Source organism: Mastomys coucha, unplaced genomic scaffold (assembly GCF_008632895.1).
Source record: "Mastomys coucha isolate ucsf_1 unplaced genomic scaffold, UCSF_Mcou_1 pScaffold22, whole genome shotgun sequence".
Lineage (NCBI taxonomy): Eukaryota > Metazoa > Chordata > Mammalia > Rodentia > Muridae > Mastomys > Mastomys coucha.
The window spans coordinates 108,305,139-108,331,187 of record NW_022196905.1 but is presented as its reverse complement, the minus strand read 5'-3'; the positions used below and the strand labels follow the sequence as shown (position 1 = coordinate 108,331,187).

At 46.1% G+C, this 26,049-nt stretch overlaps 1 protein-coding gene, 1 long non-coding RNA gene and 1 pseudogene across 3 annotated transcripts in view; 2 read left to right on the top strand and 1 right to left on the bottom strand.

The window, feature by feature from the left end:
* LOC116070831 overlaps positions 1–64 on the top strand; it is a 21,566-nt gene extending 21,502 nt beyond the window's left edge. The window contains exon 3 of the long non-coding RNA XR_004110576.1: positions 32–64. This is a non-coding gene — a long non-coding RNA (uncharacterized LOC116070831). The remainder of the gene's footprint in view (positions 1–31) is intronic.
* Positions 65–1,350: 1,286 nt separating this feature from the next.
* Positions 1,351–1,521, bottom strand: LOC116070830 (annotated as a pseudogene).
* A 10,086-nt stretch (positions 1,522–11,607) lies between these two features.
* On the top strand, positions 11,608–18,801 carry Acads (acyl-CoA dehydrogenase short chain). Of its 2 annotated transcripts, XM_031337541.1 has the most exons (10): positions 11,610–11,742; positions 13,098–13,261; positions 15,918–16,067; positions 16,272–16,383; positions 16,781–16,932; positions 17,127–17,297; positions 17,381–17,518; positions 17,704–17,799; positions 17,967–18,023; positions 18,107–18,801. In XM_031337541.1, exons 1-10 carry the CDS (start codon positions 11,697–11,699, stop codon positions 18,257–18,259), a joined length of 1,239 nt encoding a protein of 412 aa, XP_031193401.1. In that variant the 5' UTR covers positions 11,610–11,696; the 3' UTR covers positions 18,260–18,801. The 2 variants fall into 2 exon arrangements, with proteins under 2 accessions (XP_031193402.1, XP_031193401.1); XM_031337542.1 differs by lacking the exon at positions 17,704–17,799 and having other exon boundaries at positions 11,608–11,742.
* Positions 18,802–26,049: the final 7,248 nt, after the last annotated feature.

Sequence of the window (26,049 nt, the reverse complement as noted above, 5' to 3'; positions counted from 1 at the left end):
TTTTTGTTTTTCTTGGGTGCATGCCTCCTAGGACTTGAGCGGGAACTCTAGCCGGAGTCTTTCAATATCCTCAGGAATTGACCATGCTGGTATGATATAAATTAGAAAGGACAGAACATCCTGTAGAACACATGTAAGGATCCATTATTCCCAGAGCCAGGTCTTCTGTACTCCAGAGCCACTGGAGTTGGCAAAGTGGTGCCCTTCTAAATGGTGAGTGTGTGGGCAGACTGCATGAAGTGCATCACTTACCTGGAATGGGGGAAAGAGAGGAGGGAGCTGAGTCTAGTTGGTTACTCACATACAGTCTGATCTCCCTCCTACTTCTTCAGACATGGTCCCAGGGAAAGCAAGGAAGTAACAGAAGAAAGGGAAGTGGAAGGAAGTAGTCCAAGAATCAAGAAGGATCAGGAGGAAGTGATGGGATCAGCAGGCTGCCATAAAATAACAGTCACCTGTCAGTCTCCTTGCAAAAGCTCTGGGATGAAAAGGAAGCTCCTCCAGCCCCACAGAGAGGTCTGTTCTCAAGCTCATCTTGGTTCCCTGAGCCATCCCAGCTTTCCTTTCAACTGTCAGAAAGGTGCCCACCAGAGCCTTGAAAATCTCTCTTGTCTCTTGCTGCATTGTAATTAGTCCCACAGATCACATGGGTAGTTGGTTCAGGAAGGTGCCTAACAAATGCCATTTGTCTTAGGCATTTTTAGGCATGAGACAGACTTCACCAAATCCTCCCAGAAGACATTTTAAAGCCATGTAGTGGTTCTTTCCCAAGAAGTCCTTTGTGTGGGATTGCCAGAATCTGACTCCCCCATTTCTGTCTTCACTATTGATTGTGATATGGATTAAATAGTAAAAGCACCTCTGTTCTCCCTGTCGTTCAGCTTTCAAACTTGTTCCCAAAGTCTCGGTATTTGTATTTCTCAGGTAAAATGAGATTGATGATCCTACTGTGTAGACTGTTTTTCAAACCAACACACCCACAATACCTCCTGACAACCAGGTTGCCTTGACTTGAAAAATGAGGCTTTCCAAAACTGGTTGACCACAATGATATTAAAAACTTGTAACAATATGTTTATGCTGAAAGCTAATCTCAAAAGTTCTGCTTCTGTTAAGCTTTGCTTGCTTGGGAAGGTCATGAAAGAACTACATAAGCTTCCTCTTGCTGCAGCTGGGGGGTCACTTGCTTACTCCCAATCCTGTGGAGAGCAAGGGGCTTGACCATTAAGTAAAATTCTTTTTTATATTTTTAAAAAATTTTCAAGGTCTTCACATTTTTATTCTTTGTTCACAAAGACTAGCATGATTGAGTCCACTTGATAGACAGTCGAATAATCCATTCAAGGTCGCTTAGTCCAACTTCATGAAGCCTATGTCCTTTGCCTACTGACAGAAGCACTGACGGCACATGTTCAGTCCATATTTGCGGATCAGACCGTGGCGGTTCGAACAGACGCTGCAAGAGCAAGAACCATGGCCCAACTTCATTGGGTGACTCCAGTAGCGCTGCTGATGACCCATCTTGCCTTCAGACACACAACAAGGACAAAGAGTAAGTACAATTCTTTCTTTCCCATTGTGGTCTCTGTGAGTGTTTGGATCTCGACTACAACACTACACCAGGATGTCTGAAGGAAGACTGGTTACTCCAAGGGGCTCTGGACCTGATCCCCACTATTCCCATTCCTCCTCCCCCCCAAGGACAAGGTGTAGCTCTGGCTGTCCTGGAACTCACTCTGTAGACCAGGCTGGCCTCGAACTCAGAAATCCTCCTGCCTCCACCTCCCAAGTGCTGGGATTAAAGGTGTGCACCACCACTACCTGGTTTATATGTGTAGCCTAGGCTTGCCTCAAACTCGTGATCCTCCTACCTCTGCCTCCTTCAGCAAATCCTACCGGCATGCGCCACCACAACCGGCGATCCCCACTCTTGTCCCATATTTCCAGGCAGTCTTTCTGCTTTCTGAGTCTGGAGTCCCTGCCTAATAAGCTTGTTTGTCTGTTGATCCAGAGAAAAGAGAACTGTGGGGAGCCGCAGCTGCCACCCTATACATACATATTGAACACCTGGTCTCCGGCCAGAGCAGAGCGCATTGAGATAAACAAGCCTTAGTTGGAAAAGCTGTGTGCCTCTAGTTTGTGATGCAAGCTGGCATGATTTTCCCGTAGCCTATTGTGCTTTTCCACATAGCCAATGCTGATTGGGACCAGGGAAAGTATTTAACCCACAAGGGCTGGGGGCTGGATATAGATAGTAAGTATGTAGAGAGAATAGGAAGTAGTGAGTAAGTATGTAGAATTAGGGCTGGTGATGGGTTATATAAGATTTAGGAGTAAGTATTTAGAATTGGGGCTGGTAATGGGATATGGAGATAGATATAGATATGGATATAGATATAGATAGATATAGATAGAATTAGAGGTAAGATGTAAGAAGAAGATATAGAAGAATATAAAAGGAGCTAGCTAGTAAGAAGAAGTAAATATGAAGGTTCCTGATTAAACTGCATGGAGAAGGGCTCGGTGTTTGCCTCCTTACTTCTAACTGGACGGGTAAGGCAGACGACAGAGAACGAAGAGGAAAATCAAATATTTATTGGTTGCCGGGTTTTATCTCCATGCTCATGCTATGTTATAGGGTGAGTATGGTGGGGCACATTTAATCCTAGCACTAGGTGGGGCAGAGTCCTGGAACTCTAGGATGGAGGTCAACCTGGTTTACATAGTAGTTCTCGGACAGCCAGAGCCAAAAAGTGTATTCCTGTCTTAAAAATACACACACACACACACACACAAGTAAATAAGTAAGAAGATTTTTCAAAGCTAGACACGAGTTTACATGTCTGCAACCCTATTGCATGAGTGTTGGAGGAGGCAGGATGAGCAGTTCACCTGTCATGAACTGGACTGCATGAGACCCTGTCTCAGGCAAAATAACAAACTAAACAGAACTACGCGCATGGAGATCAGTTCAGCAGCACAGCACCTTTGTAGGATTTTAGCAGAGTCTGAATACTCAACACTACCCTTCCCATAAAAACAGCAAATTTCAGAGGCTTCTCCTTACAGTGTCTTCATGGTCCAGTACCTCCTTCCTTCTCAGATATGATCCAGTGCCCATGAGCATCCCCTGGAAGCTGAGCTACAGGCATGTTGTCTCAAGCACTGACCCATAATTTGGTCTTCTGGATTTCAGCAGAGAGCCTTTTGGAAAAGAGCCTCATTTTTACACTAAGAAATTGTCATTGGGCAAGGCAGAGAGAGGCACTCACTGTCAAGAAGGTCCAGAGAGCTATGTGTCTCTCTCAGTGACCTAGAGGCTTGTAGGAATATCCATAAATGTCTCATAGAAGGCTCCAAAACACACAAGCAGCTCCTAGATCTGGTAGATCTCATTACAAGTTTCATCAAATATCTGCTCTTGATGTTGCACTGCAGCCAGGTTCTATTTCTTAGGGAAGTATGCACAGGTGACATTTGAAATCCAGTTCCCAGAAAGTTTTCTATTGAGGACAAAGGGCTAACTGCCTTTAGAGAGGAGACAGAGGTGACACATAGGAAAATGCAGATTTATAAAGGTAAAATGGGAAACTGTTACTATGAAGTGTTTAATTTTAATTGGGCATGTTAATTAGGTGAGCCAAAGGGGGCTTCTATAGCTGGACTTCAATGCTTTGATAGCTGGACCTTAGCAGATAGCCGCAGGAGGAGGAGGAAGTGGACAAATGAGGAAATATACCTTGTGGGCTAGCTTTAGGCATGTAATCTAATGGGGTTTTGGCCAGCCAGAGGAGTGGGGAAAAAAGGAAAGGCCTGCCAGAGCCATGCTCACCATTCTGGACCTGGCCAGACTCCCATCAGTGCTGATGAATTACCTTCTGCCTAATGTGAAGGCATTAGGATGGAGTTGTTTAGTCTTCCTAGCACAGCAGCTTCAGTGTCCCTCATATTTTTTTACAAGCAACTGCTTGATTCAGGTCTTCAGCACTGTCTGATTTTCAGATTATCTTCCTAAACAATGTTTCTATAAACCCAGGTTCAAGGTATTTAGAACATTTTACATTATCTGGTATAATCTGTGTAAAGAATAAAAGTAAGCAATATAAAAGAAATGAAAACTGTAGCCCAGCCCAGTGTGTACGTGTGTGTGTGAAATATGATAAGGTAAATGCCCTAAGTCAGATCCCATTACAGATGCTTGTGAGCCACCGTGTGGTTCCTGGGAATTGAACTCAGAACCTCTGGAAGAGCAGCCAGTGCTCTTAACCACTGAGCCATCTCTCCAGCCCCCTATAAAATATTTCTTAAAAGTCATTTTGATAATGTTTTCCCCTTCTCAAAATCCTCCCACATTCTACCTCTCTATCCACCCAGGTAAATATTCTTTATCTTTAAGAATAACACACACACACACACACACACACACCCAAAAATGAAAATCAAAACAAACAAAAACCAATAATATTAAAAAATGTTAAAAAAAAAGAAGGAAAGTGTTCCCACAAAAGAATCATGGATCCTATTTTCTCTGGTTACCTACTTCTGTGCAGGGAGCCTGCCCTAAAATATAGATGATATACTAAATGACATTGTATTTGAGAAAACTGATTTTTCCCTATGCCAGCTTATGTCAATTGCAGATAGTTTCTTAATTACGGCGTGTAACCCATGTCTATGATCAGTCCAGACTCAGACATGGTGATATAGTTCCCCAGTAATCTAGGTCCTACCTATTTTAACTACCTGAATCCTACCTAGTCTGACCATACCGCTCTCAATGTTGGAATGCCTGTGTGGGTCATGTGCACAATTGTGCAGTCATTCTGATTTCATATGTACATTAGTTCTATTGTGTATGGAAGATACTGTTTCCTTAGACCTAAACACCTACTACTGGGTGTCCTTAGAGTCATCAATCAACACTAGTTCTTAAAATGTTTCTCCCTTCTCTTTCTTTCTCATAGAGCCGGGAGCTTTGGGGGCCGAATCACTCCCTACACATTACTAGTTGTGGATCTCTTTGCCAGTCAACACCATCTACAAGAGGCTTCTCTGGTGTGCATTGATGGAGTAACTTACTTATGGGTAGAACAATATGTCATTAGGAGCCTTCTTATTGCTATGTTCCTTTAGCAGAATAAAAGCAGTATGTCTTCACAAGATCCAAGACCTATCTAGTCTCAGGTTCTTGGCCACTTTAGCAGTGTCAGGTATAGTGTTCATCCTATGGAGTAGCCTTAAAATCCACTCAAAAAGTGCTTAGTTACTTCTATAAAAATTGTACCACGATTGTACCAGTATATCATGCAGGCAGGTCTCTGCATGGGTTGTAGAATTTGTAGCTGGGTGAAATGAGGAATACTTTTCTCCTCTGGTAGTGTGCACAGTATCTTCCAGCACTGTAGACACTACTCAGTAGGAGTGAAGTATCTAGTGGAGTATAAGCTCTGTTTCTTCATGTTCATTGACTGTACTATTGGTGTCTTCAACAACAAGGATTCACCATCAGGTTATGAGCAGTGTGACAGCAAGCATTCTGTTTAGATGATGATTTACTGGGCTGTAAAGGTTTGTAAAAACAGCATTGTTTTTAACTAGTGTAAACCATAGGGATGTTGCTTCTATTGTGAATGTTCCCAGTCAGCTAACTTGCCTAAGAAAGACAACTGCCCTTTGCAGGTAGGCTATTATTAAAAACTGTTGATGGTTCTTAGATATTTCACTGTTCCAGTTATTCTTACAAAGTAATGGCTCACAAGATTAAACAGGCTAACTGCCAAGTTCCACTTTTGTATGAAATGATTGCTTGCTTGGATGGCTGAAACACCTACTACTGGGTGTCTGCTACATAATCAGACCTTACCTGCACCCAGACAGGAAATGAGTTAATTTGGCTCCCTGAAACTATACCTTTGTGCATTTGTCTTCCTAATCCTTGGACTGTCCATAGCCGACTATAGATAGGCCTTACTTATAGAACTCTTTCTGACTTCTTCCTAGCAAGGTTTTGTTGTTTGTTGTTGTTTTGTTTTGTTGTTGTTGTTGTTTTGTTTTTATAAAAAGCCTCTATTTTACTAAAAACAAAACTTGAGTCAGATTGGTGAATCTCTGAATGGTCCCAGTCCCACAACAAGAGAAGCTAATACTCTTGGCTATAGCCTTAGATTTGAAGGTTATAATTATCACACTAACTTAGTTCTGAGTCTGTAAAATATGCACTTTACAAAGAACTTTAAAGTTATGATTATTTGTCTTACATGTTAATGGCTTATAAACTCTTAAGTAAATTCAGTAAATAGTTGTATGATAGAACTTCTGGTAAGATGCAACACAGTCTACTCACCTGTAGCCCGCGCAGTTGTCTCGCCAGCAAGAAGACACGCAGACACTAGGATTCTTCTGCAGCAAGCATTTATTGTATCATGAAGAGGAAGACCCCGAGCCAATAATCGGCACTGCTTATATACACCACAGCGCAGCGCCATCTTGTCAAGGCGAATGCCTCTCTAGCTCTACCGCTCTCTACACTCACCCTAGATAGGGAGCCCCAAAAGCAGACCACAGTATGTACACCACACGGGTACAGTTGATTAAAAAGTGAGTTTTATTGGGGTTACTTACAGGAAGACGTGAGAGCTTACAGGAGAGCAAATAATTCAACACCCATTGCCTCATCAAAGCCACACCTGTTGCCTCATCAAAGCCCATCCCAGGACTGGCAACAACTCACAAATTTTGGGAATCCCTAGTACACTGCACTTCCTTCAGGCAGTTCAACATTGTTAGACAGAGAGCCCTTCCCAAGGGACTCAGTTGATTGATACCTATTCCACATACCTATTCCACATAGCTGGGTTGGGTTTTGAGTTTGTGCAGTTTGGCTTGTTTGAGAGTGATTCACACAAGCTGCTTGCCTTGTTTATTCTCTGGAAGAAAGAGCCTAGAAAATCTGGTTACTTTCAGGGACTCTTGATGCTATTTTGAGTTGTTTCTCTTCCTGCTGAAAGAGAGTTCCTGTGGAGTGGAATGCTTCAGTCTCAGAGGAAACTGTTACAGAATAACAAACAGTGCAAAGCTAGAAGGAGGGCTCTCTGAAGTATCTTGTGTGATTGTGCTTTAGAATGGATGTACACAGCTTACATTACTAATCTAAAGAACAAGTACAAATAGTACAAGTCCATGATGATTCTAAGAGAACTTTCCTCTTATATAACCATGCAATGCCACAGATAGATGGGTTAAAATCAATTCTGAGAGTGATGATTCTACAGTTAATCATTGTCCATTTTCTTTTAAGAGGTTTTTCTCTAGATTTACTAGTCCTTTTGAAATGTGTAAATGAAACATGAAATACTCAGTGGCACTTCACTTAAAAAATAAACTAGCTGGGCAATAGTGGCACACACCTTTATGATCAGCACTTGGGAAGCAGAGGCAGGTGGATTTCTGAGTTTGAAGCCAGCCTGGTCTACTAAGTGAGTTCCAGGACATCCAGGACTATACAGAGAGAAACCTGTTATCTCCTGCTTCAGCCCAGCCATCCTCATTCTGACATTCTGACAGTCTCTGCTTGGAAGCTACTAGCTCACCTGGGGAGCTAAAACAAAAGCTCTTTGCAGACTGCCAGTTCTCCTTTGAAGTAGCAGCCTGGAAGTCCACCTACAGAGATGGGAAAATGCCCAAGGCCTGAAGACTTTGGTGCCTGACCCAAACTATAGTGTTTATGTTATGCGAACATCATGTAACCTAGAGATTTGGTTTCAGTTTTTCCTGTGACTATAAAAACCCTGGCCTCCATAAGTAAAGTTAGAACCTTGATTGGAATATTTCGACTTGGTATCCGTTATTTCTCTTGCATTTCTAATCCTTTATTTCAGGTCCCTGTGTTCCTTCTCTTGAGAAAACCCAGGTCAAGAAACTGCAGGCAGTTACAGAAACCCTGTCTCAAAAAACCCGAACAAAACAAAACAAAACAAAACAAAAAAATAAATAAACTAATGATTTTTTAACATATACACAGATTCTTTTAACAGCTGTCATTTGCAATATTTAAAACTGGAAGCTGCCATAAGTCCTTCAATTGTGAGATATTTAAAATTAAGTATATAAGAATATGTTACATAGGTATGAGCATACCTACAAATAATATGCAATAAAATCGATCATTAAATTAACTTCCAGTTATGATTATTGGAAAAGAAAAGCCAAATACAGCTTATGCTCATCAATATACAGTGTTCACTGAAAGAAACCACAACGGAAATGGATAATGGGTTGATAATGGCTGTATCTGACTCTTGGTTAGGGGGTATGAACTAGTTTTAAGAAAATAATCTACCACTGATTAAGGACTTATTTTGAGATACATGTAAGTGAATCATGATGCCTATAGCACCTTTTTTTTTTCTTTTTTTTTTTTAAGTTTTATTGCATTATAATGAGAAAAGTTACATGATTTCAATTTACCTGAATTTGTTAACATTTAAAAACATATTTTAAGTAAATAGAATTAAATCACTTTGTTGTTTTCCTTTTGTACCCCAAGTCCTAGCAGAGATTCCCCCCTTCAATACCTACAATATCTTTTTTGTCATATTCTTTAAAATTTATAGACTATTATAACAATAAAAATGAGTATTATAAAAGTTGTTTGATATAAAACAACGGTCAACTTAACAGCCTATGTAGATGCTTGTCTACGGCAATACTGAAAATTATCTCAACGTAAATTTTAAATAACTCCAAACGTATTAACTCTATATTTGAAAATAATACATCACTACTGATATTTTCTTAAATGAACATAAATATATAAAGTGGTTTTGTTTGTTTGTTTATTTTGTATTTAGTAGAGCAAAAAAATCTTAGCTCTTACTGTGGTAACTTGATACAAGAGTTACAAACATCAAGCAAAGCATTCAGTTGTTATTTGTTGTTCTCTTACAAATCCCCTCCCAATTTAATTGTCTACATTTCTTTTGGGTATATAAATACTTTTAAAATATGTAAGCTGTTCTGAAAACCATAGTATAGTGTAAAAACATGAAATAAACAACACTAATAGAGAGGCTGAGATAGGAGAAGCAAGATCTCAAGACCATTATGTTGTACGCAGCAAGACACTGTCACAAACAAACAAGCTGAAAGTATATATGGATTGTATAATATTGGACCTATTTCTCCAATTACCAAATTAAAGAGACCATTGGATGACAGTCAATAAATTTCTAATTCCTCATATTTTTGTATTTCAATTGATTAGGTATGTTGGTAATATCAATTTTCATATTAAGATATTAAGAAAAAGAAATCGTTACTTCCTGTTGTTTTTGTTGGAAGAGGGGGAATTAGATTTGTGTGGATTTGTTGAAAGATTTCTTTCTTGCTGCTTCTAGGGTGTAGTTTTGCTCCTTATGTTGATGTTTTCCATCTATTATCCTTTGTAGGGCTGAATTTGTGGAAAGATAGTGTGTAAATTTTGTTTTGTCATGGAATATCTTGTTTTCTCCATCTATGGTATTTGAGAGTTTTGCTGGGTATAGTAGCCTAGCTTGGCAATTGTGTTCTTGTAGGGTCTGTATGATATCTGCCCAGGATCTTCTAGCTTTAATAGTCTTTGGTGAGAAGTCTGGTGTAATTCTCATAGGCCTGCCTTTATATGTTACTTGACCTTTTTCCCTTACTGCTTTTAAAATTCTTTCTTTGTTTAGTGCATTTGGTATTTTGATTATTATGTGATGGGAGGAATTTCTTTTCTGGTTGAGTCTATTTGGAGTTCTATAGGCTTCTTGTATGTTCATGGGCATCTCTTTCTTTAGGTTAGGGAAGTTTTCTTCTATAATTTTGTTGAAGATATTTACTGACCCCATTACCTTGGGAGTCTTCACTCTCTTCTATACCTATGATCCTTAGGTTTGGTCTTCTCATTGCATCCTGGATTTCCTGAATGTTTTGGGTTAGGACCTTTTTGATTTTCCCATTTTCTTTGACTCTTGTGTCAATGTTTTCTATGGTGTCTTCTACCCCTGAGATTCTCTCTTCTATCTTTTGTATTCTGTTGGTGATGCTTGCATCTATGGCTCCTGATTTCTTTCCTAGGTTTTCTATCTTCAGGGTTGTCTCTCTTTCTGACTTCTTTATTGTTTCTATTTCCATTTTTGGATCCTGGATGGTTTTGCTCATTTCCTTCACCTGTTTGTGTTTTCCTGTAGTTCTTTAAGGGATTTTTGTGTTTCCTCTTGAAGGACTTCTAGCTGTTTACCTGTGTTCTCCTGTATTTCTTTGAGGGTGCTATTTATGTCTTTCATAAAGTCCTGTATCATCATCATGAGAAGTGATTTTATATCTGAATCTTGCTTTTCCTGTGTGAGCTACCACATGGTAGCTCACAACCATCTATAATGAGATCTGTTGCCTTCTTCTGGTATGTCTGAAGACAACAACAGTGCACTCATATACATAAAATAAATAAATCCTTGCCGGGCAGTGGTGGCACACGCCTTTGATCCTAGCACTTGGGAGGCAGAGGTAGGCAGATTTCTGAGTTTGAGGCCAGCCTGGTCTACAGAGTGAGTTCCAGGACAGCCAAGGCTACACAGAAAAACCCTGTCTCGAAAAAAAACAAAAAAAAAAAACAAAAAATCCTTAAAAAAAGATAAAGAGAGAGAAAGAGGGAGAAGAAAGGGAGAGGGAGGAGAAAGGGAGAAAGAGAAAGAAAGAAAGAAAGAAAGAAAAATATAACACACACACACACAGAAAGAGGGGAGGAACATGAATTTTAGGAAAAAGAGATATGGGTTTACATTCCATCTTTCTGTCTGAACTTCAGGGCTGGAGAGACAAACAGAGACAGAGACAGAGAGGACAGAGAGAGAAATACATCACACGAATAAAGGAAGGAAGGAAGGAAGGAAGGAAAGACAAAAATAATTTAATAATTATCTTCAGAATTCCAGTCAAGAATTAGAAAAAAAAAAGAAAATTAGGGGCTGGTGAGATGGCTCAGCGGGAAAGAGCACTGACTGCTCTTCCGAAGGTCCTGAGTTCAAATCCCAGCAACCACATGGTGCCTCACAATCATCCGTAATGAGATCTGATGGCCTCTTCTGGTGTAACTGAAGACAGCTGCAGTGTACTTACATATAACAATAAATAAATCTTTAAAAAAATATTTAAAAGAAATCAAACACAAGCCCACTAGACAGCAAGTAACAGCACTCACAGCTGAATGAAATATAACACACACACACACACACACACACACACACACACACACACACACGCCTTCATGATCAAAGTTTTATAAGCAATAGTACTAGAAGAAACATATGTCTGTAAAATAAGTGCCAGAACCTTTTCTGCTCTGTTTTATTTTGTCTCAAGATAGCGTTTCTCTTGGTGTACAACTTGCTCTGTAGGCTTCGGTTGACAAACTTTGTAGTCTCAGGATTGGCAGGAGTTAACTTCCATGAACGCCTGAGGCTCCCGCCCCTAGGTCTCTAGCAAGTCTCAGGCCCCGCCCCCGCGGCCCGGTGGGTGTGGCCCAGGCAGGCGCCGGCCCCTCCCCTCCCGCGCGGTGGGCGTGTCCCAGAGTCTTCGTCGGTCCCGCCCATGCCCCCAATTGGGCGTGGCCAAGGCCCTCCCCTTGCCGTCCGGAACTCGGGAGCTGCTGCAGGAGGTCCCGGAGGTCTGTGCCCATGGCCTCCGTGTTTCTGGCCCGGGCCCGTGGCCCTCTCTGTAGAGGTGAGTGCGCCCGCGGAGCCTCAGGGCCGGTCACAGGGCGGAGATCCTGGCGGCCGGTCCTGCTGTGGCCCACGGCAGACGAGTGGGCAACACCCCGCGGCTGCGCGCGGCCTTTGTCCTAGGTCGGTAGCCTCTGGCCAGTACAAGGCCCAGGCTCTGCAGGGATCCGGACTCCTGCTCGGCTCCCTTCCTGTGGGTCCCTCATCGCCAGCTCCCCTTCACGCGGCCCTGTCCATTCCCCTAACTCCATTTCAGCCCCAGCTGAGGTTCTGGGTGAGTTGGTCCTCCATGGCTGGGGCCCTGGCATTGAATTCCGACCTATGACCTTGGACATGACTCTCAACCTCTCTGCACCAAGTGGTCCAAGTGTGAGCTGTTTCCATCCTCAGCTGTATTAAATCACAGGATGCATCGTGGTTGGCATCTAATGTGTGTTTCCATAACGTTAGCATTTAGTTATTTTTAATGTTTTGTCTCATCTGTAACAGCTCTGACACTATAGCCACCGCTTCCTTTGGCTAATCCAGAGCCACATTAACAATTAGACCAGTGTTAAATCAGCCATTAGTACATTAATCCTTCCACTCCTGGGAGCTGAGCTCTTTTCTTGTCCACATTTTATAGAACTCCAAACCCAGTGAAACTTAAAACCTATTTCCGAGGTGTTGTAAATGGGATTATATTGAGGGCTGAAGTGTTTAGCGAGCAGTTAAGTATTCAGTTAGCCTGGGCTTTTCTATAACAGCTCTGTTGACATTGTATCAATAAAGTTTTGTTTTGTTTTTTCTTTGAGACTGGGGTTGGAGGTGGGGAGTGCTGCTCTTTTTTTTTCTTAAAAGTTTATTTTTATTTTATGTGTATGAGTGTTTTGCCAGCATATGTGCCCGCATAAGTGTGCCATGTCCCACAGAGGCTAGAAGAGTGTGTTGGATCCCCTGGAACTTTAGTTGTGGACAATTGTAAGCCACCCTATATGGGGTGAGAACTGTGCCTCATTCCTCTGAAAGAGCAGCAAGTGTTCTTAACCACTGAGCCATCACTCTAAACCCTGGGATGAATGAAATCTTGACGTATTGCGTAGGCTAGCCTGAACTCCAGGCTACCTCGGCATTTGCTCTTCTTACAGAAGACCTGAGTTCAGATCTCAGCACCCAAGTTGAGCAGCTCATAATCCCCTGTAACTCCAGGTCCAGGGGATCTGATGTCCTCTTCTGGCCTCTGGGGGTACCTGCATGCATGTACACATACATAAACACAGATTCACAGACACATAAAGAGAAACTTTTGTAAGCCTTAAGAAGACTTTTGTAAGCCTTAAGATCTTTTGCAATGTCCTTCCCTAACTGGGACCATAGCTGTCCGTGTTCGGGACTGGCGAAGGTTACACACTGTTTACCAGTCTGTGGAACTGCCTGAGACACACCAGATGTTGCGCCAGACGTGCCGTGACTTTGCTGAGAAGGAGCTGGTCCCCATTGCAGCCCAGCTGGACAAGGAGCATCTCTTCCCCACAGCTCAGGTGAGTGCAGCAGCCACAGTGGCTCACAGTGGCTAGTGGCCTTCGTATGAGCTGCCGCAGCCAGAGGTACCAGGAACTTGGGCAGGAGGCCCAGAACATGCTCTGAATGGTTGCTTTGCTCAGCATCCGGTCCCTAGCCAAGATTTGCAAACTTTAAGAAGATGTATTTATTAATTAAGTGTGTCTGTGTGTGCCTGTTTGTCTGTCTGTGTATTATGTGCATGTAATGAATGCCTGTCAAGGCCAGAGGAAACCCTCATATGTCCTGAAACTGGAGTTACAAGCAGTTGTGAGCCGCCACATGGGCACTAGGAATTGAACTCAGGTCCTCTTGCAAGAGCATAGGATCGTAATAGCAGATCTACAGAAGAGCTGAGGGGCGGCCGCTGCGAGGAGGAGCGTGGGCCAGACTCTGGAGAAGGCTGGCGCCAATGCCTGCCTTTTGGCTGTTTCACACCCAAACTGAACTTCAGTCTTTTTACACCTAAACTAACAAAGGGAAGAAAGAAATGAGTTTACAGTACCAGCGTTTACAGCCAGCTTCAGAGCCCTTAACCTTGAAATGGTCATTTTCTTTGGTCTGGAGGTGGTGCTGGGTTTACAGCCCTGGGCTTGTAGGGGCCTGACACCCTCAGTGAAGGAAAAAGAATCTTCTAAAATAGTTTTTTATAAACTTAAAAAATATATTTTTATGTGTATGGGTGTTACATGGGCATTCATATCTGGACTCTATGTGTGTGTCTGGTGCTCAAGAAGCCAGAAGAGGGCATTGGATCTCCCAGGGGCTGGGGTTACAGATGGTTTTGAGCCAGCATGTGAGCACTGGGAAGGGAACCTGGATCCCCTGAGAGAACAGTGGCACTCGTAACCACTAAGCCATCTCTCTAGCTCCTTCCATAGACTTTTACTTTATGTATTTTGCAGTGCAGGGCATGATAGCCCATGTCTACGATCCCAGCACTTGGAGGTAGAGGCAGAAGGATCAGCTGTTCCTAAGTAAACAATCAGGTGGCTAGAGAGTTAGAGGCCATGAGTTTGGGAACTGGGGTGTGTGAGAGGGCTTGGGGGAGGGGAAGACAAGGGAGAAATGATGTGGAGTGCTCATCTATGGAACTAAAAAAATTAAATAAATGAATTTTTTTTTTTTTAGAAAAAAAGCAGAGTGGATGTAGTACACTTGGTAGTGTTGGCATGCACTGACCCCTAGCTTTGAGTTTGAGCACCTCATAAGCTGAGTGCAGTAAATAGTGTCTGCCCATAATCCCAGCACAAAGGAAGCAGAGCAGGAGGATCAGAAATTCAAGGCCATAGCCAGCTCCAGGCCAGCCTGGGCTACATGATACCCTGCCTCAAAAGAAAATTTATTTTTGAGAGAGTTTAACACATGAGTGCTTGACCTCATTTACCCTCCGTCTCCTCCCTCTGACCTCTCATATTTCCCCCAACAAAGTCAGGGTTCAGTTCTCAGCACACAGGCGATGGCTCACAACTGTTTGTGACTCTCTAGTCCCAGAGGATCTGGCGCCCTCTTCTTGCCTCTGGGGGCACTGCACACACATGGTGCACAGACACACATGCAGGCAAAACACTCAAAGCACAAAGTAAAACTAAAGGAAGAAATTTAAGTATACGGAAGGAAGGCACACATTGGGTGCCATTGTCTGGAGCTCCTGTGTGTTCTGTAGTTGCGGGGGATCTTGGGGCCAGACCCCGAGGAACACTGAAGCATGACTAAAAAGATCTAATGGTGGGGACCTCTCTACCATTCCTTGCTTCAGATCCTCGGAGGCCACTGGCTTAGGTTATTCTCCCAAAGTCAGGTGGGCCCTGCTGAGGTCTACATGAGGCTAAAAGGTGAAGGGACCTACTGCATCCTCAGGGGCTGAGCTGAGTGATGGTCAAAGCCGGTTAAGATTCTCTTTGTTGGCCGGGCGATGGTGGCTCTCGCCTTTAATCCCAGCACTTGGGAGTCAGAGGCAGGTGGATTTCTGAGTTCGAGGCCAGCCTGGTCTACAGAGTGAGTTCCAGGACACCCAGGGCTACACAGAAAAACCCTGTCTCAAAAAAAAAAAAAAAAAGATTCTCTTTGTTCAGTTCGGTCCCATTCACTCACACCCCTTACCACTCATTCCTTAACCATTGCTATTACTGTAACTGTCCTTACATAGAAATCCCAAGTGCTTGTCACACATTCTTTCACTCCCTGGCCCTGGGTATACAACAGTAAAGGAAAAAAAACAAAACAAAACAAAACTCCTCTTGGTCAGGGAAAAAGACAGTAGTCAAATGAGCATGTTAATAGACGGGGGATGTGTGGCAGGCTTCAGCAAATGTAAGGAGGAGGTGGGAAGGAGGATAATTCTGACAGAGTAAACAGCTACACAGCACACTCAAAGGTACCCTGGTGTGCGTGCGTGTGTGCGTGCGTGCTTGCACACGTGCAAAGAAGGGACTGAAGAAAAGTCAGCTCGGTCTGAGATGCAAGCATTGTCAAGTGTGGACGCTTCGTGGGCTGGAGTCTCAGCTGGGGGAGTACCATCAGTGTGCATGGTCAGGGTCCGTGGCCTGAGCGTGTAGGTTCCGCCTTGGGCTGGAGAGCTGCAGAGAGTAGGCTTGAAGTGGCTGCCCCTGATGTGACTTCTCCCTCTGGGGCCAGGTGAAGAAGATGGGTGAGCTAGGGCTGCTAGCCATGGATGTGCCAGAGGAGCTGAGTGGTGCGGGCCTGGATTACCTGGCCTACTCCATCGCCCTGGAGGAGATCAGCCGTGGCTGCGCCTCCACGGGAGTTATCATGAGCGTCAACAATGTGAGTCTGGGTCGAGGAACACAGCTGGGGGAGCTGTGTGGCTCTGTGTAGACCTTGGCCATGTATCTCTGCAACCAAGCACGGCCAGCCCAGGCTCCTGGACTTGTCTCCTTGGAGTCTTCTGAGTCCTTAGTCCCCAGGGAGGGCCTCTGGAGAGAGTAAAAACCTGGGGTGGCCTCAAACTGCTCTCCGCTGTCCCGTCAGTCTCTCTACTTGGGACCCATCCTGAAGTTTGGATCCTCACAGCAGAAGCAACAGTGGATCACCCCTTTCACCAGTGGTGACAAAATCGGCTGTTTTGCCCTCAGTGAGCCAGGTATTGCACAGTGCAGGGTCCTCTGTCACCTTACCTCAGAATCAGGGTGACAGGCAGAAGCCATATGCCCTGAGAGGGAAGGCAGGCTTGGGGCCTGTTGTCCTGAGTCTTGAACCACTGGAGCAGGCCTCAGGGGTGGCTTGCTGGGATGGGCCACAGCTGCCTGGATGTACCAGGAGGCTGTCCACGTGGTGAGAGGAAGTTTTGGCTTGAAGATTTCTCATGGCCTGTGTGCACCTGTTCTGATCTCTGTGTCCTTGTGGATGAGTCTTTGAAGGTTTGGTCCAAGGTCCCAGCTTTAGAGGCCAAGGCGCAGGGCCTTTGTGCTTGGCAGCCAGGCTTCTAAGCTCGATGCCCGTGTCTTGAGAGATGGGTCCCAAGTCTTTGTTTCTGGCAGGCAATGGTAGTGACGCAGGAGCCGCTTCCACCACTGCCCGAGAAGAGGGTGACTCGTGGGTCCTCAACGGCACCAAAGCCTGGATCACCAACTCCTGGGAGGCTTCAGCCACGGTGGTGTTTGCCAGCACAGACAGGTCTCGGCAGAACAAGGTGGGCCAGCCGACCCCTGGGGAGGTCCTTAGAATTTCTAGGTCAGAACTTTCTTGGTCCTGCTGGAGCTGACATGGAGCTTTTCTTTCCCCAAAGGAGTTCTCACTCCTCCCCAAAGCCAGCTTGAGCTGGGAGGCTGCATGCGGCTCTAGCAGCCGCTCTGCAGACTCATCCTAGCTTTTGGGGTCTTCCAGGGTATCAGTGCCTTCCTGGTTCCCATGCCAACTCCTGGACTTACGCTGGGCAAGAAGGAAGACAAGCTGGGCATCCGGGCCTCATCCACAGCTAACCTCATCTTTGAGGACTGCCGCATCCCCAAGGAGAACCTGCTCGGGGAGCCGGGGCTGGGCTTCAAAATAGCCATGGTGAGCCTGGCTACAGGGCAGCAAGTATCCTGGGGCTAGGCCCTGGTCCCAGCCTACAGCTACTGACTGAGCGGTCCCCACAGCAAACCCTGGACATGGGCCGCATTGGCATCGCCTCCCAGGCCCTGGGCATTGCCCAGGCCTCCCTGGATTGTGCTGTGAAATATGCTGAGAACCGCAATGCCTTCGGGGCACCGCTCACCAAGCTCCAAAACATCCAGGTAGGGGGTTGGAGGATGGGGTTTCAGGAGCTGGGGACTAGGCTCAGGGAAGGAAAGCTTGCTTTTCACTTGCTCTCCTCACCCTTACCTCACCCTACCACCCCCACCTCTCTCACCCCACCCCTACCTCTCCCACCCCCACCACTCCTACCCCATCCCTGATGGGTGGGGCTGGATTGTTGCAGTTCAAGCTGGCAGACATGGCCCTGGCCCTGGAGAGTGCCCGCCTGCTGACATGGCGTGCTGCCATGTTGAAAGACAATAAGAAGCCTTTCACCAAGGTGCCTGTGGGGAGGGGCTCCCAAGGCAGGCTCTGAGGTGGGGGGTAGTGGGCACCACAGGACTTTGAAGGGACAGGGAAGGCTGTGCATGCTGCTTACAGAGGGTGTTGAGCCAGGGAGTTCCCTCTGAAAGTGAAGGCATTGACTTTGCCATTCATGGGGGGTAGGAGTCCGCCATGGCCAAACTGGCTGCATCGGAGGCTGCAACCGCCATCAGCCACCAGGTGAGCACTGAGCCCCTAGGCGTTGGTTGCCCCTTCCCCAGTGTGGGAGGCTTCTCCCTCCTACTGCCTGTTTTTCCTCTCAGGCCATCCAGATTCTGGGCGGCATGGGGTATGTGACAGAGATGCCAGCCGAGCGGTACTACCGAGATGCCCGCATCACTGAGATCTACGAAGGGACCAGTGAAATCCAGAGACTGGTGATCGCTGGGCATCTGCTCCGGAGCTACCGGAGCTGAGCCCTTGTTGGGGATTTGCCTGCCTGCAGACTGAGGCAGAGGGCAGAGCCACATGGCTTAACTTTGAGGCTTGGTCAGACCATAAAGGGACCTCCTGTTCTGCCCCTCACTGTAGCCCCGTAGTCAGCCTGGGGGAAAGTCTGTCTCAGGGAGAGGGAAGGCCGGCTGCTGTGACCTGTGACAGAAATCAGTTGACAACTCAGAACTGAGCCTGGCTACCACTTTACCCTCTATCAACAGAGCCTCTTTCTATATTTGAGCTGCCTGCTGGAGGCAGGGCCCATGGAGAGCTGAATGACTCTGGCCCTCCCAATGCCATTCCCATGAGCCCTCAGAGGCAAGAATACAAGGGACAGGACAGGGGTCAGGAGGGGGGAGGGGTGGCCTAAATGGCACGGAGTTTCAGTGTTTGAGTCCCCAGGGTTGTCGTGGGAAGGCTGGAGGCTGGGTCATAGGGCCCTTGCTAGAGGTCATGTGTGTGCAGGTTGGTGTTCTGGGCAGCTGTAACTGCCTGTGGCAAATAAAGCTCACTTGTGCCCTGACCTGTGTCAGTGTCTTTCTTTAGGCCAAAGCCCGCAGGTGGGCAGAGAAGAGGACAGGAGCTGTCAGGTGTGGACTGCTGTGTCTTTCCTTAAGTGACAGAGACAGTGTGAGCTTAATCCGGGGAGTTTAAAATACGGATAGTGCCATCCACACTCCGTTGGCCCCCAGGTGTGGGAGTGGCAGCCATACCCGTGTCTGAGGAAGCTTCCTTCCAGTGATCTGGAGGGCAGAGGGAGGCCTCCACAGCTTGCAAAACGGCTCACCTTTGTCCCGGTTCCAGGTGAGCGCTGGAGGGTTTGCTTGTCCACTGTGTCTGGGTTGCCTGATCTGGCTCTTCTGTGGGCTCAAGTGCAAGCCAGAGATACAGAGAGCAGAGTGGGTCCCGCTTAGCTCACCATACAATGTGAGCAGGTGGCCGCCACTGTGAGTCACACCGCCAGGTGGGAACCTTGTGAGCCAGGAACTATGGGTACTGGTGTTCAGAGGGCTCCATGGCCCCTCTAGCTTTGTAGCACTGGCTCCTGTCAAGGTAGTGTGGGAGGGACTCGAGTGTGTGGCCAGGAGAGTTAGGGGAACACAAACTGAGTCTGTGCCTGACTGGGACCTGGCTGTCACTCTCCTGCATCGGTTCTAAGGGTTGTCCCAGCCCTGTGACACAATGAGCTGTATATACCCAGCAGGGAATGGGTCAGCTGTAGCCATGCTGTCTTGCATGGGTTTCTGAGTCTCGGGACTAGTGGCTAACCTCAGGGGTCTGGGTACCTCAGGAGGCTGTGGGGTGTTCCCTTCCACGGTGAAGTAACTTTGGCTTGCTTTTGACCGGTGCTGTGATAATCATGGCTAAGCAGCCATTGCTATTATTGGCTGCGTCTCAATCCTTCAGGTTCATGCTGAGGAGTGGCGCAGCAGAATTCCTTGTTTCTTTTCTTTCTTTTCTTTTTTTTTTTCAAGACAGGGTTTCTCTGTGTAGTCCTGGCTGTCCTGGAACTCACTCTGTAGACCAGGCTGGCCTCAAACTTAGAAATCCGCCTGCCTCTGCCTCCCAAGTGCTGGGATTAAAGGCATACGCCACCACCGCCCGGCCAATTCCTTGTTTCTTATAGTGACTCTTGAACTTGGCCTCGGCTCATGTTAGGCGAGCATGGCAGCACCGAACTGCATGCCCAAACTTCTCTTTGTGTGGGTAGGCAGGCAGGTGTGTGTGTGTGTGTGTGTGTGTGTGTGTGTGTGTGTGTGTGTATGTGTGTGTGTAGGCCAGGTCACCTCAGGTGACATTCTTGAGATGTCCATATTGTTTTGAGACTAGTCTCTTACTGGGACAAGGAGCTTGCTGCAGATTAAGGCTGGCTAGCAAGTGAACCCTGGGGACTCACCTGCCCCACTCAGCCAGGGATAAAGACATGCCACGGGGTCAGGCTTTAATAAAGGTGATGGGGATCGAACCTGGGTCCTCACGCTTGTTCAACAAGCATTTTACCTGGCTGAGCTGACTCACCAACCTCTCCTTTATGTCTCTTAAGCTGCTCAGCGTGGCCTTGAATGTCCTAACCTGCCTCAGCCTCCTGGACTGACAGGGCGGATAACCAGCCTTATCCAGCTGCTGCTGATTTTCTTGGTGTGAGCCACTCTGGGGTGAGGTGGGAACCCAGTGCAGGTTGTATCTGCAGTCTCCCAGTGGGTGAGGTCTTTTGTGTAAGTGATTTATTTGTACATCTGTTTTTAAAGGTGTTTTTGTCTTTTTGGTCATGTGTCCACGCACCTGCATGCAGTACCCATGGAGGCAAGAAGAGGGCATGGGAGTCCTCAGGAGCTGGAGTTCTGTTACAGGTGGTTGTGAGCCACCAATGTAGGTGTGCTGGGACCAGCCAACGTCCTTCACCACAGAGCCATCTCTCCAGCCCCGGGCTGTTCAGTCCATCTGAGCATCACTGGTGGATTACTTAGACTTTGGATGTTGGGTTTCTGAGCTTGCAGTATACGTGGATCATTAACCCTCATCTGGATGACCGACATGTCTCCTGCAGCCGTCTCTTCCTTATGCTGATAACTGCTTCCTCTGTCGTGCCAAAGCTTTTTAATTTGATGCAGCTGCATCCTTCAATCTTTTTTTCTTTTCTTTTCTTTTTCTTTGAGACAGGGTTTCTCTGTGTAGCCCTGGCAGTCCTGGGACTCACTCTGTAGACCAGGCTGGCCTCGAACTCAGAAATCTGCCTGCCTCGGCCTCCCAAGTGCTGGGATTAAAGGCATGCACCACCACTGCCTGGCTGGCTCTTCTTTGTTTTTTTTTTTTAAGGTGAAACTTTGAAAACACTTTCTGACAGGGTCTTGCTATGTAGTCAAGGCTGCCCTACAACTCACTGTACAAACCAGCCTGTCTCCTGAGTGAACATAAGAGTAGAAATTGAGCCATGTTAGTGTGCAGGGCTTTGGAAACTCAGTCTCTTAATGGGGCCTAGGAACCACTTAAAACACCAGGGCTGGTCAATTTGATTCTCTGTGACTAGAGTTAGTTAGTTTTGTTTTTTTTCAAGACAGGGTATCTCTGTGTAGCCCTGGTTGTCCTGAAAAGCATGAGAAGCCTTGTCCAGCTTGGATTTGTTTGCCTGAAAGCCTGTCTGTGCGTGATCTATATGCAGTGTCTGCAGAGGCCAGAGGGGCACACTGAAGTTACAGATGCTTGTTCCTTAATGACTTAAAGTGGAATTGTAGACATGTATTTCCATTAAGCTAGTACCTAACATTCATTATCTGTTACTAGCTCCATAAGTTCATTTTAAGTTTAAAGCAAATAATTTTTAAAAATTATTTATTTGTATGTGACTATAGGTACTGTCACTCTCTTCAGACACACTATAAGAGGGCACCAGACCCCATTACAGATGGTTGTGAGCCACCATGTGGTTGCTGGGATTTGAACTCAGGTCCTCTGGAAGAGCAGTCAGTGCTCTTAACCGCTGAGCCATCTCTCCAGCCTTAAAGCAATATTTTTTTTATGGCACAAGTTAGCATGTTTTTTGTCAAGAGACAAATCATCTGCCTTATGTATTATTAATTTTGAAATCTTGTATAGACAGACTGGTCCATTATTTATTTTCTGTCTTTGCACCTACAGTACATGGCCCAACCCCAGTTTATGTCGTTCAGTTACCAGATAGTAGCCCCATTCCTAACCTAGAAGGAATGTTTTCTTTGATCATAAATCTGTTCCAAGCCTGTCTTGCTTTTCTAGTTCAATTGGCCCTTGACACATGAAGGTTTACAGATCTCTATTTGCAGCTTTTATTCTATAGAGGGCTTGAGATTACTTGTATCAATTTAGGAGTTCTACAAAATCATTATCAAGAATTATGAAATCACCAAATCATCTACACAGCATCATTATATGAGAGTACGTCTCCATGTTGATCTGCAGGAAATCTTGACCCGTAGGGTGGCCTTATGCCCAGGAATCCTTAGGCTATGTAATAGTGTCAGGAAAGTGCCATAGACTGGGGTTTCTTACAGGGTCCCTTGTTCCGTGGGACGATGGGTTCTGGCCAGGTGTGCATGGAATTCGGCTAGTGACAAACAGACTCAACACATGTAGTGTGTGATCTGAATGTATTTCTTAAAAATGACATGAGGCTTTTACAATCATTGCAAAAGAGAGATGAAAAATCATATGGCATCTCAGTAATTGAGGTACATCTGAGCCCATCTAAAATACACTGGGTCTAAAGCAGCAGCCATCTCCTCTGGACTGGTGCAGCACCCCTGGACTCCGAGCACACTCAGGCCGCATGGGCCTGGCCGGAGTCCTGGGGGGGGGGGGCTGCGGGTGTGCCAGCCAGGAGGGTAGAGGCTCGAATCTCGAATGCTGAATCTCTTGAATCTCAACTGGTGCTGCACCCCCCCCCCCGGGGCCCAAGCGCTCTGGGCCTGGGGAGGGGGAGGCTACGGACTGCATGAATCTAAGTCTTAGTCTACCTAAATTCTGGTTCTAGTCCGAGTGTGAGCGAGTCTGAATGCTGAATGCATACTGCTGAATCTAGAATGCTGAATGCTGCAGACTGTCTCTCTCACACACACCCTCCCAGCTCAAGGTCCCGCCCATCCTAGGTAAAATGCCCACTGTGGAAAGCTGCTTGAGCTGCACCCCAAGAGCAAGCAGTCTCGTAAACAAAGCCCTTATTTGGCTAAGCTTGGGAGTGCTTAATGGCCGAGGGTGTTGCCCTTGGTGCTGAAGACTGTTGAAGGTTCCTGAATAAACTGCTAAAAGAAGAGCTTGTGGGTCATGTCTTTCTTGCTGCTCAAGGCGGACGTGATAAGTGGAGGCCTGAATGGGGAACTCACTCCTCCTTCACTCAAGGAGACTCAGAACTTTTTTCAGTCAGGGCAGCTGGTTGGTAAGTTCCCAGGTAAGTTGGGGCAATAAGGACCTCAGAAGTAGAGGCAATAAGGACCTCAGAAGTAGAGGCTATAAGGACTCCAGGAAGGAGCAGTAAAGTTTCGCGGAGTAGCGAACCAAAAGTAAAACAAAAGTAAAGATGGGCGCCTCGCAATCGCACCCAATTTTTCTGGCTCTTCAAGAGCTGTTATTGTCAAAAAATTTAGAAATTAAGAAGAGTACACTGGAGAGGTTCCTTAGTGAGTGTGACACTGCTGCCCCTTGGTTCGCGGTGTCTGGGAACCTCACCCTTTCATGCTGGGATAAGCTAGGGAAGAATTTAGATTTCTCCTGGGACCAGGGTATTTTGAAAGCAGGGGTAAGACCTGTGTGGAAGCTCGTTAGGAGCTGTTTGGAGGATCAGCGCTGTTATAAGGCCATGGAAGAGGGGAAAGCCGCATTAGAGCAGCTGAAGGAAGAGCGATCTGTGAAGTCAGAGAAGGGAGCTTCAAATACCGAGTGGTCTGATACAGATGAGGAATTACAGGTTTTGATTGAGAAGATTGAGAGAAGCTCAATTAAAGAGAAGCACAGGAAGAAGGGCCCAGAGAATGACATGGGCCCCCCAGGCTACATGCCATCAGCGCCTCCCCCCATAATCCAATCAACAGTGGGGGTTCAGGCTGCTCCTTTTGCCTAGAGGTTTGGCGAGTGGTGAGGTCGGAGTTCTAGCTTGCCTGCCCAGTTTTTCAAGATGCTCAAGGAAACAGATATGAGGAACCGCTTGAGTTTAAAGTAATTAAATCCTTGGCTGAATCTGTTCGTACTTATGGCATTACTGCCTCTTTTACTTTAGCTCAGGTGGAGGCTCTTAATAGACATTGCATGACGCCAAGTGACTGGAGCGATCTGGCTCACGCTTGCCTGAGCCCAGGGCAGTATTTGGATTGGAAGGCATTTTTGATTGAGTGTGCTAGTGAGCAAGCTGCTGCAAATCACGCTGCAGGAAATCCTGCCTGGGATCCAGATATGCTACTAGGACAGGGTAGATTTGCTAATCAACAGACAGGCTATCCAGTGCAGGTGTTTGAGCAAGTTAACCAGATTGCCATAAAAGCTTGGAAGTCTTTACCAAATAAAGGGGAGGTGAGTGGTAATCTTACTAAGATCTTACAGGGACCCATGGAGCCCTTTTCAGACTTTGTAGCTAGATTGGTAGAGGCTGCAGGCAGAATCTTTGGTGATCCTGATGCTGCTATGCCATTAATCAAGCAGCTGGTCTATGAACAGTAAACAAAAGAATGCAGAGCTGCCATTACTCCTTACAAGAATAAGGGGCTAGAGGCCTGGATGAAAGTGTATAGAGAGTTAGGGGGTCCTTTGACTAATGCTGGTCTTGCAGCTGCAGCCATTCAGCTTGCTCAGAACAAAAGAGGAAGTTCCGGGGCATGTTTCAAATGTGGAAAGTTGGGATACCTTAAAAGGCAGTGCCCAGAAAGAGGAAATGCTGAAGGCACTGAAAACAGCCAACGCCTGAAACAGCCTGGTCTTTGCCCTAGATGCAAGAAGGGGAATCATTGGGCCAATGAGTGTAGATCAGTGAGAGACATTAATGGCCAACCCCTTACTCAAGGCTATGGTGGAGCTCGTTCAAAAAACAGGCAGAGGGGCCCACGTTTTTTTGTGGGCCCCAGGGCCCGCAAATATATGGGGCAGTAGAGAATCAGGCCACAGAGTCAGCACAGGAGAGGTGGCCGACCCTTCGTCATCCAAGGGACCATGGAGAGCCACTGCCGGCTCGGCAGGATTGGACCTCCACTCCACCACCAGACTCGTATTAACTCCTCAAATGGGGATACAACTTATAGAGACAGATTTTAAGGGACCCCTTGAGCCAGGCACAGTGAGGTTATTACTTGGCCGATCATCTTCTGCCCTAAGAGGATTGATTGTCCACCCTGGTGTGATCGGTCCTGATTACACCGGTGTTATAAAGATCATGGTGTCTTCTCCTAGGGGCATTACGGCCATTTCTCCAGGAGATAGAATTGCCCAGCTAGTCATCCTTCCTAGCCTGCATGCCAAGTTTGCGGCCAAGTCACAAGAGAAAGGGGAGAGAGGGTTTGGCTCAACAGAAACAGATTTGACATTCTTGTCTCTGGATTTAGATCAAAGGCCAGTTCTTGAATTAAAGGTAGAAGGAAAGGCTATCCTAGGCCTATTAGATACGGGAGCTGATAGAAGCATTATTGCAAAAAAGGATTGGACAACTGATTGGCCGGTACAGGCTTCCTCTCAGCCCTTACAAGGCCTTGGTTATGCTATGGCTCTGGATATGAGTGCAAGACAGCTGGAGTGACAAGATAAAGAGGGACATTCTGGAGTTATGCAACCCTATGTGTTAGAGTTACCAATTTCCTTATGGGGAAGAGATATGTTGAAAGATATGGGGTTTAAGTTGAGTAATGAATATTCTGACACTGCCCAAAGAATGATACAAGATATGGGGTACTTTCCCGGCCGTGGGTTAGGGAAGTACCTCCAAGGACATAAGAGTCCTATTTCAACAACGTAATGACAGCCTAGACAGGGGTTGGGTTTTTCCTAGGGGCCACTGAAGGAGGTATTCCTATTACTTGGAAGATAGGGGAGCCAGTGTGGGTTCCTCAGTGGCCACTCTCCTCTGAAAAGTTGACTGCTGCAAAAACCCTGGTGGCTGAGCAGTTGTCCCTGAAGCATATTAAACCTTCAGTCTCCCCTTGGAATATTCCCATATTTGTTATTAAAAAGAAGTCAGGAAAATGGTGCCTTTTCATGATTTGAGAGCCATTAACCAACAAATGCAAATTATGGGCCCTGTCCAACGAGGGCTACCGCTGTT

What these genes read in the sequence shown, in the direction of transcription:
- Acads (XM_031337541.1), top strand. Translation starts at nt 11,697, where the DNA reads ATGGCCTCCGTGTTTCTGGCCCGGGCCCGTGGCCCTCTCTGTAGAG. An exon ending in ATAAGAAGCCTTTCACCAAG is followed by an intron (nt 17,800 to 17,966) that starts GTGCCTGTGGGG and finishes CATGGGGGGTAG; the next exon opens with GAGTCCGCCATGGCCAAACT. An exon ending in CAACCGCCATCAGCCACCAG is followed by an intron (nt 18,024 to 18,106) that starts GTGAGCACTGAG and finishes TTTTCCTCTCAG; the next exon opens with GCCATCCAGATTCTGGGCGG.